Here is a 21584-nt window from a genome sequence, read left to right as displayed (position 1 = left end):
AGGGGTACTGTTTGTTATACATTGCAAACCCCCAACCACTAAAGGACCAGGGATCACACACATCAACACACATCTTGCTTCTCTCTGTCTGGATCTGGTACGATAATGTCTAGTTTCTCTCTCTGTCTGGATCTGGTACGATAAGGTCTAGTTTCTCTCTGTCTCGATCTGGTACGATAATGTCTAGTTTCTCTCTCTGTCTGGAGCTAGTACGATAATGTCTAGTTTCTCTCTCTGTCTGGAGCTAGTACGATAATGTCTAGTTTCTCTCTCTGTCTGGAGCTAGTACGATAATGTCTAGTTTCTCTCTCTGTCTGGAGCTAGTACGATAATGTCTAGTTTCTCTCTCTGTCTGGAGCTAGTACGATAAGGTCTAGTTTCTCTCTGTCTGGATCTGGTTCGATAATGTCTAGTTTCTGTCTGGATCTGGTACGATAAGGTCTAGTTTCTCTCTGTCTGGATCTGGTACGATAATGTCTAGTTTCTCTCTGTCTGGATCTGGTACGATAATGTCTAGTTTCTCTCTGTCAGGATCTGGTACACTAATGTCTAGTCTCTGTCTGGATCTAGTACGATAATGTCTAGTTTCAGGTTACTCGGAATGCATAGAGAATGTCCCTGCACTGCTCCGCAGTACAAGAGTGTGTGTGTGTGTGACACCGCGGTGCCCTGTGAGAGACGTACAGATGTTGGTCATGGTTTCAGGGCATTAACCTGGAGGAGAGGAGGGAAGTGGTTTGTAAAGAAAACATCAGGAGTCACATCATCATCTTGTTCCCGTTGGGTTGCAAGGTTTGTTCAGGCAAATTAACAGTTTGTTTTCCCACAATTACAGAGGGCACTTTCGACCCCTATTCTGCATTCTAATAGGTAACACTTCTGACCCCTGTACTGCATTCTAATAGGTAACACTTCTGGCCCCTGTACTGCATTCTAATAGGTAACACTTCTGACCCCTATTCTGCATTCTAATAGGTAACACTTCTGACCCCTGTACTGCATTCTAATAGGTAACACTTCTGACCCCTGTACTGCATTCTAATAGGTAACACTTCTGACCCCTGTACTGCATTCTAATAGGTAACACTTCTGACCCCTGTACTGCATTCTAGTAGGTAACACTTCTGACCCCTATTCTGCATTCTAATAGGTAACACTTCTGACCCCTATTCTGCATTCTAATAGGTAACACTTCTGACCCCTGTACTGCACCCTAATAGGTAACACTTCTGACCCCTGTACTTCATTCTAATAGGTAACACTTCTGACCCCTGTACTTCATTCTAATAGGTAACACTTCTGACCCCTGTACTTCATTCTAATAGGTAACACTTCTGACCCCTGTACTTCATTCTAATAGGTAACACTTCTGACCCCTGTACTTCATTCTAATAGGTAACACTTCTGACCCCTGTACTTCATTCTAATAGGTAACACTTCTGACCCCTGTACTGCATTCTAATAGGTAACACTTCTGACCCCTGTACTTCATTCTAATAGGTAACACTTCTGACCCCTGTGCTGCATTCTAATAGGTAACACTTCTGACCCCTGTGCTGCATTCTAATAGGTAACACTTCTGACCCCTGTACTGCATTCTAATAGGTAACACTTCTGACCCCTGTACTGCATTCTAATAGGTAACACTTCTGACCCCTCTGATTCCCCTGTACTGCATTCTAATAGGTAACACTTCTGACCCCTGTACTGCATTCTAATAGGTAACACTTCTGACCCCTGTGCTGCATTCTAATAGGTAACACTTCTGACCCCTGTGCTGCATTCTAATAGGTAACACTTCTGACCCCTGTACTGCATTCTAATAGGTAACACTTCTGACCCCTGTACTGCATTAACCAGAGGCTGTCCCCTGCATGTCCTCAACACCATCATTCCAGTCATGTAGTGAACTTGACTGTACGTTTGTTTATGTGTAACTCTGTTGTTTTTTGTCGTACTGCTTTGCTTTATCTTGGTCAGGTCGCAGTTGTAAATGAGAACTTGTTCTCAACTGGCCTCCCTGGTTAAATAAAGGTGAAATAAAATCCTAAATAGTGTATCTCTGGCCCCCTCTCTGTGTGGCCTTATCACATGTCCAATATATGAAATCATTCAATAAGATTCTCAACAACAACAAAAAAGAATGTTACCAAATGATGTTACCTAAATATAAACCATCAGGTTGGTGAATCCCATTGGTGTTTATCAAGAGGGTTTCAGCATGAATGTTACCAAAGCTGAATGAAATGATCCTAAATATAAACCATCAAGTTGGTGAATCCCATTGGTGTTTATCAAGAGGGTTTCAGCATGAATGTTACCAAAGCTGAATGAAATTATCCTAAATATAAACCATCAAGTTGGTGAATCCCATTGGTGTTTATCAAGAGGGTTGAATGTTATTTTCCACACTACTTTGCCGACGTCTAACTAGACCGGATCCAGAATGACATGTCTAGGTTAGGAAGGTTTCTCCCAGGGGACAGAATGACATGTCTAGGTTAGGAAGGTTTCTCCCAGGGGACAGAATGACATGTCTAGGTTAGGAAGGTTTCTCCCAGGGGACAGAATGACATGTCTAGGTTAGGAAGGTTTCTCCCAGGGGACAGAATGACATGTCTAGGTTAGGAAGGTTTCTCCCAGGGGACAGAATGACATGTCTAGGTTAGGAAGGTTTCTCCCAGGGGACAGAATGACATGTCTAGGTTAGGAAGGTTTCTCCCAGGGGACAGAATGACATGTCTAGGTTAGGAAGGTTTCTCCCAGGGGACAGAATGACATGTCTAGGTTAGGAAGGTTTCTCCCAGGGGACAGAATGACATGTCTCGGTTAGGAAGGTTTCTCCCAGGGGACAGAATGACATGTCTAGGTTAGGAAGGTTTCTCCCAGGGGAAGGTTTCTCCCACAGAATGACATGTCTAGGTTAGGAAGGTTTCTCCCAGGGGACAGAAGGACATGTCTAGGTTAGGAAGGTTTCTCCCAGGGGACAGAAGGACATGTCTAGGTTAGGAAGGTTTCTCCCAGGGGACAGAAGGACATGTCTAGGTTAGGAAGGTTTCTCCCAGGGGACAGAAGGACATGTCTAGGTTAGGAAGGTTTCTCCCAGGGGACAGAAGGACATGTCTAGGTTAGGAAGGTTTCTCCCAGGGGACAGAAGGACATGTCTAGGTTAGGAAGGTTTCTCCCAGAAGGACATGTCTAGGTTAGGAAGGTTTCTCCCAGGGGACAGAATGACATGTCTAGGTTAGGAAGGTTTCTCCCAGGGGACAGAATGACATGTCTAGGTTAGGAAGGTTTCTCCCAGGGGACAGAATGACATGTCTAGGTTAGGAAGGTTTCTCCCAGGGGACAGAATGACATGTCTAGGTTAGGAAGGTTTCTCCCAGGGGACAGAATGACATGTCTAGGTTAGGAAGGTTTCTCCCAGGGGACAGAATGACATGTCTAGGTTAGGAAGGTTTCTCCCAGGGGACAGAAGGACATGTCTAGGTTAGGAAGGTTTCTCCCAGGGGACAGAAGGACATGTCTCGGTTAGGAAGGTTTCTCCCAGGGGACAGAAGGACATGTCTAGGTTAGGAAGGTTTCTCCCAGGGGACAGAATGACATGTCTAGGTTAGGAAGGTTTCTCCCAGGGGACAGAATGACATGTCTAGGTTAGGAAGGTTTCTCCCAGGGGACAGAAGGACATGCCTAGGTTAGGAAGGTTTCTCCCAGGGGACAGAATGACATGTCTAGGTTAGGAAGGTTTCTCCCAGGGGACAGAATGACATGTCTAGGTTAGGAAGGTTTCTCCCAGGGGACAGAAGGACATGTCTAGGTTAGGAAGGTTTCTCCCAGGGGACAGAAGGACATGTCTAGGTTAGGAAGGTTTCTCCCAGGAGACAGAAGGACATGTCTAGGTTAGGAAGGTTTCTCCCAGGGGACAGAATGACATGTCTCGGTTAGGAAGGTTTCTCCCAGGGGACAGAAGGACATGTCTCGGTTAGGAAGGTTTCTCCCAGGGGACAGAAGGACATGTCTAGGTTAGGAAGGTTTCTTCCAGGGGACAGAAGGACATGTCTAGGTTAGGAAGGTTTCTCCCAGGGGACAGAAGGACATGTCTAGGTTAGGAAGGTTTCTCCCAGGGGACAGAAGGACATGTCTAGGTTAGGAAGGTTTCTTCCAGGGGACAGAAGGACATGTCTAGGTTAGGAAGGTTTCTCCCAGGGGACAGAAGGACATGTCTAGGTTAGGAAGGTTTCTCCCAGGGGACAGAAGGACATGTCTCAGTATATGAATATTCGCCCTACTTAATCAGCCGTGTTCCGCACTCTATTTCAGCGTTTATATTAATATTTGTTCCGCCTCTTGGCATATATTCTGGATATATCAGATCAGTGATCATTTATCACCCTGAATACGTAAACACCAACACACACTGTCATCCCTGATCACTGCTGTCCTCTGGTGTGGCAGCCAGCTCTCATAAAGCAGACAGTGTCTAGAAGAGTCACTACAACAACACATTTCTATTTATGGTCCTGGAGACGATCACTGGTTCTGTTGATGGTTTGGAGGTCAAGGAAATTAGACATGAAATGCACTGCATTCCTCCTTTCCTCTCCCCCTCTGCCCCCTCCTTTCCTCTCCCCTTCCTCTCTCCTCTACCTCTCCCCTTCCCCTCCTCTCTCCTTCCCCTCCCCTTCCTCTCCTCTAGTGGGAGAAAGTGTCAGATTGAAGTGTTGGCTGGTAAATAAGTATTTTTTGGTGGCGGGATAGTCATCCTCTCCCCTTCCCCTCGCCTCCTCTCTCCCCTTCCCCTCTCCCCTTCCCCCTTCCCCTCCTCTCCCCTTCCCCTCCTCTCCCCTTCCCCTCCTCCTCTCTCCTTCCCCTCCTCCCCTTCCCCTCCTCTCCCCTTCCCCTCCTCTCTCCTTCCCCCTCACCCCTTCCCTTCCCCTCCTCTCTCCCCTTCCCCTCCTCTCCCCTTCCCCTCCTCCCCCTTCCCCTCCTCTCCCCTTCCCCTCCTCTCTCCTTCCCTCCTCTCCCCTTCCCCTCTCCTCTCTCCTTCCCCTCCTCTCTCCTTCCCCTCCTCTCTCCTCTCTGTGGACAGGTGCTGGGTAGAGAGGGTGTCAGGCTGTCAGTTAAGAACTTCCGACCACAGAGATTTAACATCTGGCTACAATTAAAATCTGTCATGAAGAGCACTCTTTCTCTCACTCTCTCCTTACTGCTGCTGCTGCTCGCTCTCTCTCCTCTCTCTCTGTTCTTACTGCCTCTCTCTTATGGCCTCTCTCCCTCTTACTCTCTCCCTCTTACTCTCTTTCTCTCTTACTCTCTTTCTCTCTTTCTCTCCTGCACACTGGAAGAGTAGTTCAGTTTCATGATATCCTGTTGTCAGTTTGACTGAAGACTGTGAGAATATGACTCCACCAGGTTGACTCTGTCAGTCAGGGTTGACTCCGTCAGTCAGGGTTGACTCCGTCAGTCAGGGTTGACTCCGTCAGTCAGGGTTGACTCCGTCAGTCAGGGTTGACTCCGTCAGTCAGGGTTGACTCCGTCAGTCAGGGTTGACTCCGTCAGTCAGGGTTGACTCCGTCAGTCAGGGTTGACTCCGTCAGTCAGGGTTGACTCCGTCAGTCAGGGTTGACTCCGTCAGTCAGGGTTGACTCCGTCAGTCAGGGTTGACTCTGTCAGCCCTCCACAGTGGAAACCCTGCAGCCAGGGCTTGTTTTCCATTACTAACCCTTCCACCCCCTCTCTCTCTGGAGGACAAATCTGTTTTTATTACAGCTTTTCTGCTACTTATACATTTTACATACATGATATATATATATATATAGCATTCTTTTTATGGCTTGTTTAAGAAAGAAAATAACTTTAAACACAACTTTATTTTCAATTAGTGGGAAATGAGAAGTTGTAATCTGTATGAAGGCAAAACGTCCATTTTAACAAAGGAGTCTGTTTTTAATAATCTACTGGAGAACCATTTGGGGTTTCAGATTAATGTATGTATGAGTGAAGCTTTTAGTTTAAAGCTTTAATATTTAATAATTTTAGTCCCCCCCCCCAAACTCATATTCATTATATTAATTTAATTTTGTCTTGCATATCATCTCAAATGAAATTAGATTTTTTTTGCTCATATGATTTAAAAACGAGTAATCTGGAGTAGGCAGTGCCATTAGTTAGTAACTGTGATTGGACCAAAGAGTTAATCAAGGTGATAAGACCATTAGTTAGTAACTGTGATTGGACCAAAGAGTTAATCAAGGTGATAAGACCATTAGTTAGTAACTGTGATTGGACCAAAGAGTTAATCAAGGTGATAAGACCATTAGTTAGTAACTGTGATTGGACCAAAGAGTTAATCAAGGTGATAAGACCATTAGTTAGTAACTGTGATTGGACCAAAGAGTTAATCAATGTGATAAGACCATTAGTTAGTAACTGTGATTGGACCAAAGAGTTAATCAAGGTGATAAGACCATTAGTTAGTAACTGTGATTGGACCAAAGAGTTAATCAATGTGATAAGACCATTAGTTAGTAACTGTGATTGGACCAAAGAGTTAATCAATGTGATAAGACCATTAGTTAGTAACTGTGATTGGACCAAAGAGTTAATCAATGTGATAAGACCATTAGTTAGTAACTGTGATTGGACCAAAGAGTTAATCAATGTGATAAGACCATTAGTCAGTAACTGTGATTGGACCAAAGAGTTAATCAAGGTGATAAGACCATTAGTTAGTAACTGTGATTGGACCAAAGAGTTAATCAAGGTGATAAGACCATTAGTCAGTAACTGTGATTGGACCAAAGAGTTAATCAAGGTGATAAGACCATTAGTTAGTAACTGTGATTGGACCAAAGAGTTAATCAAGGTGATAAGACCATTAGTCAGTAACTGTGATTGGACCAAAGAGTTAATCATAAGACCATTAGTGATAAGACCATTAGTTAGTAAGACCATTAGTTAGTAACTGTGATTGGACCAAAGAGTTAATCAAGGTGATAAGACCATTAGTTAGTAACTGTGATTGGACCAAAGAGTTAATCAAGGTGATAAGACCATTAGTTAGTAACTGTGATTGGACCAAAGAGTTAATCAAGGTGATAAGACCATTAGTTAGTAACTGTGATTGGACCAAAGAGTTAATCAAGGTGATAAGACCATTAGTCAGTAAAGACTGTGATTGGACCAAAGAGTTAATCAAGGTGATAAGACCATTAGTTAGTAACTGTGATTGGACCAAAGAGTTAATCAAGGTGATAAGACCATTAGTTAGAACCAAAGAGTTAATCAAGGTGATAAGACCATTAGTTAGTAACTGTGATTGGACCAAAGAGTTAATCAAGGTGATAAGACCATTAGTTAGTAACTGTGATTGGACCAAAGAGTTAATCAAGGTGATAAGACCATTAGTTAGTAACTGTGATTGGACCAAAGAGTTAATCAAGGTGATAAGACCATTAGTTAGTAACTGTGATTGGACCAAAGAGTTAATCAAGGTGATAAGACCATTAGTTAGTAACTGTGATTGGACCAAAGAGTTAATCAAGGTGATAAGACCATTAGTTAGTAACTGTGATTGGACCAAAGAGTTAATCAAGGTGATAAGACCATTAGTTAGTAACTGTGATTGGACCAAAGAGTTAATCAAGGTGATAAGACCATTAGTTAGTAACTGTGATTGGACCAAAGAGTTAATCAAGGTGATAAGACCATTAGTTAGTAACTGTGATTGGACCAAAGAGTTAATCAAGGTGATAAGACCATTAGTTAGTAACTGTGATTGGACCAAAGAGTTAATCAAGGTGATAAGACCATTAGTTAGTAACTGTGATTGGACCAAAGAGTTAATCAAGGTGATAAGACCATTAGTTAGTAACTGTGATTGGACCAAAGAGTTAATCAAGGTGATAAGACCATTAGTTAGTAACTGTGATTGGACCAAAGAGTTAATCAAGGTGATAAGACCATTAGTTAGTAACTGTGATTGGACCAAAGAGTTAATCAAGGTGATAAGACCATTAGTTAGTAACTGTGATTGGACCAAAGAGTTAATCAAGGTGATAAGACCATTAGTTAGTAACTGTGATTGGACCAAAGAGTTAATCAAGGTGATAAGACCATTAGTCAGTAACTGTGATTGGACCAAAGAGTTAATCAAGGTGATAAGACCATTAGTCAGTAACTGTGATTGGACCAAAGAGTTCATCAAGGTGATAAGACCATTAGTCAGTAACTGTGATTGGACCAAAGAGTTAATCAAGGTGATAAGACCATTAGTTAGTAACTGTGATTGGACCAAAGAGTTCATCAAGGTGATAAGACCATTAGTTAGTAACTGTGATTGGACCAAAGAGTTCATCAAGGTGATAAGACCATTAGTTAGTAACTGTGATTGGACCAAAGAGTTAATCAATGTGATAAGACCATTAGTTAGTAACTGTGATTGGACCAAAGAGTTAATCAAGGTGATAAGACCATTAGTCAGTAACTGTGATTGGACCAAAGAGTTAATCAAGGTGATAAGACCATTAGTTAGTAACTGTGATTGGACCAAAGAGTTAATCAAGGTGATAAGACCATTAGTTAGTAACTGTGATTGGACCAAAGAGTTAATCAATGTGATAAGACCATTAGTTAGTAACTGTGATTGGACCAAAGAGTTAATCAAGGTGATAAGACCATTAGTCAGTAACTGTGATTGGACCAAAGAGTTAATCAAGGTGATAAGACCATTAGTTAGTAACTGTGATTGGACCAAAGAGTTAATCAAGGTGATAAGACCATTAGTCAGTAACTGTGATTGGACCAAAGAGTTCATCAAGGTGATAAGACCATTAGTTAGTAACTGTGATTGGACCAAAGAGTTAATCAAGGTGATAAGACCATTAGTTAGTAACTGTGATTGGACCAAAGAGTTAATCAAGGTGATAAGACCATTAGTTAGTAACTGTGATTGGACCAAAGAGTTAATCAAGGTGATAAGACCATTAGTCAGTAACTGTGATTGGACCAAAGAGTTAATCAATGTGATAAGACCATTAGTCAGTAACTGTGATTGGACCAAAGAGTTAATCAAGGTGATAAGACCATTAGTTAGTAACTGTGATTGGACCAAAGAGTTAATCAAGGTGATAAGACCATTAGTTAGTAACTGTGATTGGACCAAAGAGTTAATCAATGTGATAAGACCATTAGTTAGTAACTGTGATTGGACCAAAGAGTTCATCAAGGTGATAAGACCATTAGTTAGTAACTGTGATTGGACCAAAGAGTTAATCAAGGTGATAAGACCATTAGTTAGTAACTGTGATTGGACCAAAGAGTTAATCAAGGTGATAAGACCATTAGTTAGTACTACTGTGATTGGACCAGAGTTCATCAAGGTGATAAGACCATTAGTTAGTAACTGTGATTGGACCAAAGAGTTAATCAATTATGATAAGACCAACCCTTTCTAGTAAATTGATTGTGGTAGTTAATTTAATCATAGGTATAACCCTACCATTTCAGTAAATTGATTGGACCAATTTATATTATAATCAACCCTGAAAAATTGTGGTAGACCTTACCTCTCCATGAAATTGATTGTGGTAGTTAATTTATATTATATATACTAACCCTAACCCTTTCTATTGAAATTGATTGTGGTAGTTAATTTATATTATATATACTAACCCTAACCCTTTCTATTGAAATTGATTGTGGTAGTTAATTTATATTTTTTGAGATGTGAATAAGTATGTCTGCTTCACCATCCGCCTATTTTATTGGGAAACTACAAAGTAGTGTAAACACTTTTTTAACGATCCCAATACGTAATATGGTGCACTTGTTATAGTTAGGTTTTTAGTACAGCGAGGCTAGAAAAGTGACCAAGATATTCAATGAGACTGTGCAGGCATCCAGATTCCTGACTTAAGTAAAAACGTAACATTTTTGTTTCTTAACCTTGGATTTCCAACCCCTTGATGTTGTTGTTGGATCTAATTTTAATAGCTAGTATTTCAATGGTCATAATAAATAAATATGGAGACAACGGACATCCTTGTTTTACTCCTCTTAAAAGTTCAATACTTTCTAAGAAGTTACCATTTATTTACTATTTTACATCTGGGGTTGCTGTACATAACTTTAACCCCCTCGCCCCTCTCTCCTGTATAAGAGATTCACCAAAATGTAAAGTCATCCAGGCATTTAAATATACATTCTATTCATACTTAATCAGATTGATAATCTTCGATTTTTCATAATATTCAATTGTTTGAAGTAATTGTAATCTGTCTGATCAGGATGAACAATATCTGGTAAAAAAACCTTTTTCTAATTCTATGTGCTATTCATTTCACCAGGGTTTTGACATCACAGGGCTGGTTAATTGAACTCCTGTCATCGTCCCTGTCTGCCTTTGTCCCGCTCTGTAATGGGGAGCCCCTGTTCCTGATGGGGACGGTTTGTCCCGAGTGCTCCACCTCTATTGGGGAGCCCCTGTTCCTGATGGGAACAGTTTGTCCCGACCGCTCCACCTCTGTAATGGGGAGCCCCTGTTCCTGATGGGAACGGTTTGTCCCGACCGCTCCACCTCTGTAATGGGGAGCCACTGTTCCTGATGGGAACGGTTTGTCCCGACCGCTCCACCTCTGTAATGGGGAGCCACTGTTCCTGATGGGAGGGTTTGTCCCGACCGCTCCACCTCTGTAATGGGGAGCCCCTGTTCCTGATGGGAGGGGTTTGTCCCGACCGCTCCACCTCCGTAATGGGGAGCCCCTGTTCCTGATGGGAACGGTTTGTCCCGACCGCTCCACCTCCGTAATGGGGAGCCCCTGTTCCTGATGGGAACGGTTTGTCCCGACCGCTCCACCTCCGTAATGGGGAGCCACTGTTCCTGATGGGAACGGTTTGTCCCGACCGCTCCACCTCTGTAATGGGGAGCCCCTGTTCCTGATGGGAATGGTTTGTCCTGACCGCTCCACCTCCGTAATGGGGAGCCACTGTTCCTGATGGGAATGGAGTTCCTTTCCGGATCCCTTTACAACCAATCAGCATCCAGGAGCACACAGGGCCCGCGGCTCATGACCTTGAATACATGTGTAGAAGGATCAGTGTGTCGGCCCGCCATGGCTGAAGGCCTGCAGGATCTTTTTAAGTGGGATTATACTGTTTATTTGGATGTTCTGTCCATGGTGCCCCAAACATTGTATGAAGGTGGTGGAAGGTTGGCTAGATGATGGGGCTGGTATCAGGACAGGATTGTGTGTTTTCACTATGACCCAGATGTATATGGTAGCTGACTGCAGTGTGTTATGTGACTGCTGTGTGATGTTGTGTTTCTGCGATACAGACTGAAGAAGGCAGAGGAGTGCTTCAGACAAGCCAAGGAGAAGGCTACCTACAGTGTCAAACCCAAGCATGCTTCGGGAATCGTAAGTGATATAATTGGCCACTATATACACATGGACTTTTACTTGATTGAGTCTTTATCACTGTTTAAAGCATATCTGAACATTTAACGTATTGTTTTTCCACAGAAAGCCAAGCTGGGCATGAAGATTTAAGACCGTTTACTGTAGAGAGAGACGAGGAACAACCACATTGGACTGCATGTACTACTACAGATGAATCACTTAGGCTTTAGAACAAGAACCAAAACGACACACTATTCCCTATGTAGGGCACTACTTTAGACCAGGGTCCCATAGGGCTCTAGTCTAAAGTAGTGCACTACATAGGGAATAGGGTGCCGTTTGGGACACAAGATACTACTTTTTATTTTTGGACTCCAAGCAGCTGTCAGTCTGTCCGTCTCCCGGTCCTCCTGCCTGCTCTATGGGACCGACTATGCAGGCTTCTGTTATTAGCTCATCAGACACACAAACATCAACATCCAATCAGAAAGAAGAGGGAAGCACCATGGGGTCAGAGGTCACAGGATGTCATTATACCAGAACTATATTTATAGGATGACTTCCACAGGGAAGTATACTAAAGCATACCTACTGTAGAGGTACTTGGAGCCATCTTCTCCACAGTCCTACTCCATACTGTAGAAGTACCTGGAGCCATCTTCTCCAGTCCTACTTCCTACTGTTGAGATACCTGGAGCCATCTTCTTCACAGTCCTACCCCCTACTGTAGAGGTATCTGGAGCCATCTTCTCCAGTCCTACTTCCTACTGTAGAGGTACCTGGAGCCATCTTCTCCACAGTCCTACCCCCTACTGTAGAGGTACCTGGAGCCATCTTCTCCAGTCCTACTTCCTACTGTTGAGATACCTGGAGCCATCTTCTCCACAGTCATACCCCCTACTGTTGAGATACCTCGAGCCATCTTCTCCAGTCATACCCCCTACTGTTGAGATACCTCGAGCCATCTTCTCCAGTCATACCCCCTACAGTACTGATCTGAAATGCCAAACATGTTACCTATTGAAGCTTACTGTATACCATGACGAGATGTGTTTTCCAAAGCAATATAAATGTGTATTAGGCTCACTGAAACAGTGTGTACATCTTAAAACACAACCTCATTGGACGTGAGAGAGGAGACGTGTGAAGAGAAACAGCAGAACGTGAAGAAGGAAAACGAACACAGCCGTTGTCCAGGATACATCCCAAATGGCACCCTATTCCCTATATAGTACACTACTGTTGACCAGGACCCAGGCACCCTATTCCCTATATAGTACACTACTGTTGACCAGGACCCAGGCACCCTATTCCCTATATAGTACACTACTTTTTACCAGGGCCCATGCACCCTATTCTCTATATAGTGCACTACTGTTGAACAGGGCCCATGCACCCTATTCCCTATATAGTACACTACTGTTGACCAGGACCTATGCACTATATAGTGTTCCATTTGGGATGCCGTCTCTGACAGGTCACCGTCAACATGTTGATGTTCGGTGTTGTTGGTTTTAGGCCGTTGATCCCTTAGAGTAATTCACCCTTCTTAATCCCAAATGGATGGCAGCAACCAGTCGCCTGAATGCTCTCATCAACATGCATTTGAAATTAAATGTGGGATTCGGGGGGGGGGGGTAAAAAACGAAAGAGCGTTACCCATGTTCTTTAGTCCAAGTCAATAATGGATCAGCTTAGCTGGGTGTTCTTACAGCAACATAATGGCCTGTGTCCCAAACTGCTCCCTATTCCCTATTTAGTACCGTACTTTGGATTAGGGCCCATAGTAGTGGTCTATATAGGGAGCCGTTTGGCATACAGACATGATGTCCAACGTTGAGCTCAACTAGATTGTGTCCGACAGAGAAGAGTTCTCTGTATCCTTCCTGACCAGTAGAGAGGTTTACCCACAGAAGCTCTGATCTGATCACTGTTCACTCAGTCTAGAAGACCAGCTGTAGAATAGACTTCTGGCATGTTTTACTCACTTATCAATAAAAACATCACCTCAAAGACATATTTCTACTCTTTATCGAGGAAAAATATATGCCAATTTTTGTGTAAAAAAACTGTAAATGTATAACTTATTCCCGTTTCATTTATCTGACTCGGTAAGAAGACATTTCTAATGTATGTGAGGACAGAGAGGGTTATGGGAAATGTAGTCTGTTGGTTTGACAAACATTTTGTTAATGTAAGATAGTGAACAGTCCTAAAGGCATTGTTCATTTACATTGAAAAGTGCATTCAAATTATTGACTTGATTACTAAAAATAATATATTTAAAATGCTTTTATCAATGTAAGGTAGTATTGTATTCTTTGTGTAACATATTTTTGTAAAGATTTTTATTTTCTGTCCCGCAGCATGTTAAATCATCATCCTGGAGTTGTTGGATAACGGTTTATTATTGTCAAATGTTGTTAGTATGTTACTGGATCTCTGCTTGTTTCTGGGAGCAGCAATGTCATTTATCTACAATAAAAATGAATAAATTCAGCCTTTCTGTGGTTGGTGGATTTTGATTCTCTTTTGTTGAGAACAGCCTTTCTGTGGTTGGTGGATTTTGATTCTCTTTTGAAGGCCGGGGTTCTAATCAGAAACGTGTCCTGAAAGAAGATGGTTAAGAATATGAGTCTTCAGACTGAGTTGTTGTTGTTTGCAGCAACTTTCATCTGAACTTTTTACAATACTGACGACAAAGTTTAAACAAAACACAATGAAAACACACACAAAAAACACCAAGATAAACTTGTTTCAACTTCGGTACAGATTTAATATATCATTTATTCATTTTTGTAAATATAAATGCTATTGTAATGTAACATTGTATTGATATAATCTCTCTAAATCTAATAATAATGTCATATTTATTTGTACAAAATGATATATTGCCTGTGAAACCCCAGGTAGGCTGTTGCTGCAGTAGGTCTACTACTAACCCAGTCAGTCTCTCCAACACCCTCTCTACCAGAGTCCCTCTGTGGAATATGGTCATATCCATTAGGGCCCTCTACTAACCCAGTCAGTCTCTCCAACACCCTCTCTACCAGAGTCCCTCTGTGGAATATGGTCATATCCATTAGGGCCCTCTACTAACCCAGTCAGTCTCTCCAACACCCTCTCTACCAGAGTCCCTCTGTGGAATATGGTCATATCCATTAGGGCCCTCTACTAACCCAGTCAGTCTCTCCAACACCCTCTCTACCAGAGTCCCTCTGTGGAATATGGTCATATCCATTAGGGCCCTCTACTAACCCAGTCAGTCTCTCCAACACCCTCTCTACCAGAGTCCCTCTGTGGAATATGGTCATATCCATTAGGGCCCTCTACTAACCCAGTCAGTCTCTCCAACACCCTCTCTACCAGAGTCCCTCTGTGGAATATGGTCATATCCATTAGGGCCCTCTACTAACCCAGTCAGTCTCTCCAACACCCTCTCTACCAGAGTCCCTCTGTGGAATATGGTCATATCCATTAGGGCCCTCTACTAACCCAGTCAGTCTCTCCAACACCCTCTCTACCAGAGTCCCTCTGTGGAATATGGTCATATCCATTAGGACCCTCTACTAACCCAGTCAGTCTCTCCAACACCCTCTCTACCAGAGTCCCTCTGTGGAATATGGTCATATCCATTAGGGCACACATTAGAAACACATTTTGTATTGGACAAGTCCCTTTTTGTTTCAGTCAGTTTCCTCCCATTTGAATATGACCCCGCCCCCTCTCCGACAGGCTGAGGAGACCTGTGGTCCAGGTAAGTATGCTTCTGCAGAGACGGTAGAGGAAGTGAGATATCTCACTCTGCTTTTTTCCCCCAGGGTTCATATACAGTCAATGAACTAAGTAGACCAGACCCAGCTGCTATCACATTGTTGTCTATTGGAAAGGCACTTCCTTAAGCAGTCTGGAATTGTGACCATTTTTTGTTTTAAACGGTAAACCCGCCTGAGTAAGACATCTTCATTTATCCACCATCTTTGAACAACAGAGTGTATATAGTCATGGGTTTAATCGGTCTGGATTGTAGAAATGTCAGTTTGTCTCATATAGAGTGCTTGGTATGATCAACACAGAGCTGCTCCATAGAAACATCCGTCATGCTCAGTACTTCTAAAGAGAGTGGGCCCCTTCAGCTTTTATGTATTCATTCTATGTGCCGTCAGTAAAAATGCATGTCCTGACCCTCCATGTACTCCAGTCTTGTACAAACTGTCTCCTGTGAGGTGAGCGGAATATCTGGACAGTATCTAGGGATTGTCTAAGATGATAAAAGAGAGAGAGAGAAGCAGGAGGGAGACGAGTATCACCGCTTCCCAGAGTCACCGACGGAGACCGATATACAGCGACACTGTTTGACTCTCTGGATCTTGCGGTGCCTGAAGGGCGGCTGGAGGTCGGGACAGTGCAGCTCTACGGTCAGTGTGGTGAAACGCTGCGGCCGGCAGAAAGCACAGGACCGGAAGGACTCCTGCTCCGTCTTAACGTGTCGTGGGATATAGAAGGAGTTACACTGTCCGTAGCAGAACCTGTTGATGACTGTACGACTGAGACAGCCCTCCTCGCTCACCGTCTGACGCAGCGGCTGGGTCTTGCACCAGTCACTCTTCAGGTACTTCCTCTCTGTGACGACCAGCGCTTCCTGGCTGGAGGCAAGTATTTCCTGTTTACGGGTGCGTTTGTCAGAGGTGTTGCCGTTCCCTTTGAAAGGGTTGGGGATGGAGCCTTGGAGGCGGGTCTTGCGGGTGTCGCCGCCCACCAGGCACAGGACGCCTGCAAGCAGGATTGACAGAACAAACTGTCTGTACATCCTGACAGAGAGAGGAGAGGAGAGGTTAAAACAAACTACCTGAACATCCTGACAGAGAGAGGAGAGGAGAGGTTAGAACAAACTACCTGTACATCCTGACAGAGAGAGGAGAGGAGAGGTTAAAACAAACTGTCTGTACATCCTGACAGAGAGAGGAGAGGAGAGGAGAGGTTAAAACAAACTACCTGAACATCCTGACAGAGAGGAGAGGTTAGAACAAACTACCTGTACATCCTGACAGAGAGGAGAGGTTAGAACAAACTACCTGTACATCCTGACAGAGAGGAGAGGTTAGAACAAACTACCTGTACATCCTGACAGAGAGGAGAGGTTAGAACAAACTACCTGAACATCCTGACAGAGAGGAGAGGAGAGGTTAGAACAAACTACCTGATCCTGACAGAGAGGAGAGAGAGGTTAGAACAAACTGACATCCTGAGAGAGAGAGTACATCCTGACAGAGAGGAGAGGTTAGAACAAACTACCTGTTAGAACAAACTACCTGTACATCCTGACAGAGACAGAGGAGAGGTTAGGACATCCTGAGAGAGAGGTTAGAACAAACTACCTGTACATCCTGACAGAGAGGAGAGAACAAACTACCTGTACATCCTGACAGAGAGGAGAGGTTTAGAACAAACTACCTGAACATCCTGACAGAGAGAGAGGTTAGAAGAGAGAGAGGTTAAACAAACTACCTGTACATCCTGACAGAGAGGAGAGGTTAGAACAAACTACCTGTACATCCTGACAGAGAGAGAGGTTAGAACAAACTACCTGTACATCCTGACAGAGGAGAGGTTAGAACAAACTACCTGTACATCCTGAAAGAGAGGAGAGGTTAGAACAAACTACCTGAACCTCCTGACAGAGAGGAGAGGAGAGGTTAGAACAAACTACCTGAACATCCTGACAGAGAGGAGAGGTTAGAACAAACTACCTGAACATCCTGACAGAGGAGAGGTTAGAACAAACTACCTGTACATCCTGACAGTGAGGTTAGAACAAACTACCTGTACATCCTGACAGAGGAGAGGTTAGAACAAACTACCTGTACATCCTGACAGAGATGAGAGGTTAGAACAAACTACCTGTACATCCTGACAGTGAGGTTAGAACAAACTACCTGTACATCCTGACAGAGGTTAGAACAAACTACCTGTACATCCTGGGGCACACCGCCATTAATCTCAAGACAGACTTGTGATGGTCAGTATATACACATTGTGTTCTGTCATTAATGTAGCTCCTTAACCAATTTACTGCCCCTGAGACCAATGTTTCTGAGTCTAGCTAGCAACAATTCATGGTCAACTGAATCAAAGACCTTTTGATAAATCCACAAACAGAGCAGCACAATGTTGCTTTTTATCAAGCCCATTCATGTTTGCCACGGCCATATAGCTGCAGTTGTGATGCTGTGCCCCGATCTAAAGCCAGACTGAACCCCACTCAGTATGTTCTACTCAATTAAGACGTTTTTTAACTGAGAGTTCACTAGATTTATCGACTTTGGCCAAGATAGGGAGTTCACTATGGATTCATAGACTTTGGCCAGGATAGGGAGTTCACTGGGGATTCATAGACTTTGGCCAGGATAGGGAGTTCACTGGGGATTCATAGACTTTGGCCAGGATAGGGAGTTCACTATGGGGTCATAGACTTTGACCAGGATAGAGAGTTCACTAGGGATTCATAGACTTTGTTCAGGATAGAGAGTTCACTAGGGATTCATAGACTTTGGGCCAGAATAGAGAGTTCACTAGGGGTTCATAGACTTTGACCAGGATAGGGAGTTTAGAGAGAGGATGATAGTTATTAGCATCTGAGGGATCTCCACCCTTTAGCAGTGGGAGGACATAAGCTGATTTCTAAATGCTGGGTATAGAATTGGTCAAGAGACGCATGTTGAAAATGTGAGCCACAGGTTCAGTAATAATACCAGCTATCTTTTAAGAGGTAAGGGGTCCAGGTTGTCTGGACCTGCAGACTTTGTTTTATGTCTATAGCCTTTCAGTGCTTTATGGACCTCAGTATAAAAACAGGCTCAAAGTTAAAATGGTTGACATAAGACCTTGTATCATAGTTGACTGTAACAGAGCTGACATTAGAGGCCTGAGCCCCACCATTATCAACAACAGAACCAGCAGATATGAAGTGCTTGTTAAAACCCCCTACACTATTGGCTTTATCCTTCACTTCATTAGCATCCATCATTAAATGGTCAGGAAGGCCAGAGGAGACATTAGAACCCATCATTAAATGGTCAGGAAGGCCAGAGGAGACATTAGAACCCATCATTAAATGGTCAAAACGGCCAGAGGAGACATTAGAACCCATCATTAAATGGCCAGGAAGGCCAGAGGAGACATTAGAACCCATCATTAAATGGCCAGGAAGGCCAGAGGAGACATTAGAACCCATCATTAAATGGCCAGGAAGGCCAGAGGAGACATTAGAACCCATCATTAAATGGCCAGGAAGGCCAGAGGAGACATTAGAACCCATCATTAAATGGTCAGGAAGGCCAGAGGAGACATTAGAACCCATCATTAAATGGTCAGGAAGGCCAGAGCAGACATTAGAACCCATCATTAAATGGCCAGGAAGGCCAGAGGAGACATTAGAACCTATCATTAAATGGCCAGGAAGGCCAGAGGAGACATTAGAACCCATCATTAAATGGTCAGGAAGGCCAGAGGAGACATTAGAACCCATCATTAAATGGTCAGGAAGGCCAGAGGAGACATTAGAACCCATCATTAAATGGCCAGGAAGGCCAGAGGAGACATTAGAACCCATCATTAAATGGTCAGGAAGGCCAGAGGAGACATTAGAACCCATCATTAAATGGTCAGGAAGGCCAGAGGAGACATTAGAACCCATCATTAAATGGTCAGGAAGGCCAGAGGAGACATTAGAACCCATCATTAAATGGTCAGGAAGGCCAGAGGAGACATTAGAACCCATCATTAAATGGTCAGGAAGGCCAGAGGAGACATTAGAACCCATCATTAAATGGTCAGGAAGGCCAGAGGAGACATTAGAACCCATCATTAAATGGTCAGGAAGGCCAGAGGAGACATTAAACCCATCATTAAATGGTCAGGAAGGCCAGAGGAGACATTAGAACCCATCATTAAATGGTCAGGAAGGCCAGAGGAGACATTAGAACCCATCATTAAATGGTCAGGAAGGCCAGAGGAGACATTAGAACCCATCATTAAATGGCCAGGAAGGCCAGAGGAGACATTAGAACCCATCATTAAATGGTCAGGAAGGCCAGAGGAGACATTAGAACCCATCATTAAATGGTCAGGAAGGCCAGAGGAGACATTAGAACCCATCATTAAATGGTCAGGAAGGCCAGAGGAGACATTAGAACCCATCATTAAATGGCCAGGAAGGCCAGAGACATTAGAACCCATCATTAAATGGCCAGGAAGGCATTAGAACCCATCATTAAATGGTCAGGAAGGCCAGAGGAGACATTAGAACCCATCATTAAATGGTCAGGAAGGCCAGAGGAGACATTAGAACCCATCATTAAATGGTCAGGAAGGCCAGAGGAGACATTAGAACCCATCATTAAATGGTCAGGAAGGCCAGAGGAGACATTAGAACCCATCATTAAATGGTCAGGAAGGCCCCAGGTCAGGAAGGCCAGAGGAGACATTAGAACCCATCATTAAATGGTCAGAAAACCAGAGGAGGAGATTTCATCATTAAATGGTCAGGAAGGCCAGAGGAGACATTAGAACCCATCATTAAATGGTCAGGAAGGCCAGAGGAGACATTAGAACCCATCATTAAATGGTCAGGAAGGCCAGAGGAGACATTAGAACCCATCATTAAATGGTCAGGAAGGCCAGAGGAGACATTAGAACCCATCATTAAATGGTCAGGAAGGCCAGAGGAGACATTAGAACCCATCATTAAATGGTCAGGAAGGCCAGAGGAGACATTAGAACCCATCATTAAATGGTCAGGAAGGCCAGAGGAGACATTAGAACCTGACACTGATTTGATTATCTTCCAGAACTTGGTAGGGTTGTTTAGGTTCTCTGACTGCATTTCAATAGTAATCTGACTTGGACTTCCTGATCCATTCGGTGTATTTGTTTCTTAGCCTTCTGAAGGAGGCCCATGTCAACAGGAGCATTTGTTTGTCTAGCCTGATCCCCAAGAGACATCTCTCTTACTAATTCATTCTGCCAAGTTATCTGAAAACCAGGGATTGTCCCTTCCACTCTATTCTACATTTCTTCACAGGGGCATGCTTATCACAAATGGACACAAATTACATGTACAAAATAGTCCCAGGCAGTGTCAACATCGGTGATCAGACGTATTCTGTCAATATTATGGAAAGGTGGGGAGGCAGGGTAGCCTAGTGGTTAGAGTGGAGGGGCGGCAGGTAGCCTAGTGGTTAGAGTGGAGGGGCGGCAGGTAGCCTAGTGGTTAGAGTGGAGGGGCGGCAGGTAGCCTAGTGGTTAGAGTGGAGGGGTGGCAGGTAGCCTAGTGGTTAGAGTGGAGGGGCGGCAGGTAGCCTAGTGGTTAGAGTGGAGGGTCCCTTCGGCAGGTAGCCTAGTGGTTAGAGTGGAGGGGCGGCAGGTAACCTAGTGGTTAGAGTGGAGGGGCCCAGGCAGGTAGCCTAGTGGTTAGAGTGGAGGGGCGGCAGGTAGCCTAGTGGTTAGAGTGGAGGGGCGGCAGGTAGCCTAGTGGTTAGAGTGGAGGGGTGGCAGGTAGCCTAGTGGTTAGAGGGAGGGCAGCCTAGCGGTTAGAGGCAGGGCAGCCTAGCGGTTAGAGGGAGGGCAGCCTAGCGGTTAGAGGTAGGGCAGCCTAGTGGTTAGAGGGAGGGCAGCCTAGCGGTTAGAGGCAGGGCAGCCTAGTGGTTAGAGGGAGGGGCAGCCTAGCGGTTAGAGGCAGGGTGCCTAGGTGGTTAGAGTGGAGGGGCCTAGCCTAGGGTTAGAGGGAGGGCAGCCTAGCGGTTAGAGGCAGGGCAGCCTAGCGGTTAGAGGCAGGGCAGCCTAGCGGTTAGAGGCAGGGCAGCCTAGCGGTTAGAGGCAGGGCAGCCTAGCGGTTAGAGGCAGGGCAGCCTAGCGGTTAGAGGCAGGGCAGCCTAGCGGTTAGAGGCAGGGCAGCCTAGCGGTTAGAGGCAGGGCAGCCTAGCGGTTAGAGGCAGGGCAGCCTAGCGGTTAGAGGCAGGGCAGCCTAGCGGTTAGAGGCAGGGCAGCCTAGCGGTTAGAGGCAGGGCAGCCTAGCGGTTAGAGGCAGGGCAGCCTAGCGGTTAGAGGCAGGGCAGCCTAGCGGTTAGAGGCAGGGCAGCCTAGCGGTTAGAGGCAGGGCAGCCTAGCGGTTAGAGGCAGGGCAGC

At 44.4% G+C, this 21584-nt stretch overlaps 2 protein-coding genes across 2 annotated transcripts in view; one reads left to right on the top strand and one right to left on the bottom strand.

Moving 5' to 3' along the window:
• LOC112240528 (formin-2-like) overlaps positions 1-12695 on the top strand; it is a 114309-nt gene extending 101614 nt beyond the window's left edge. The window contains 2 exon segments of the mRNA XM_042315844.1: positions 11336-11417; positions 11523-12695. Of these exon segments, the coding sequence (XP_042171778.1) occupies positions 11336-11417; positions 11523-11549 (109 nt within the window). The 3' untranslated portion in view covers positions 11550-12695.
• A 1470-nt stretch (positions 12696-14165) lies between these two features.
• LOC112240961 (gremlin-2) overlaps positions 14166-21584 on the bottom strand; it is a 22728-nt gene continuing 15309 nt past the window's right edge. Inside the window, exon 2 of the mRNA XM_042315845.1 lies at positions 14166-16210. Within this exon, the coding sequence (XP_042171779.1) occupies positions 15706-16209 (504 nt within the window). The 5' untranslated portion in view covers position 16210 and the 3' untranslated portion in view covers positions 14166-15705. The remainder of the gene's footprint in view (positions 16211-21584) is intronic.

Source organism: Oncorhynchus tshawytscha, unplaced genomic scaffold, assembly GCF_018296145.1.
Source record: "Oncorhynchus tshawytscha isolate Ot180627B unplaced genomic scaffold, Otsh_v2.0 Un_contig_3532_pilon_pilon, whole genome shotgun sequence".
Taxonomy (NCBI): domain Eukaryota; kingdom Metazoa; phylum Chordata; class Actinopteri; order Salmoniformes; family Salmonidae; genus Oncorhynchus; species Oncorhynchus tshawytscha.
This window is presented reverse-complemented; position numbering and strand designations above follow the sequence as displayed.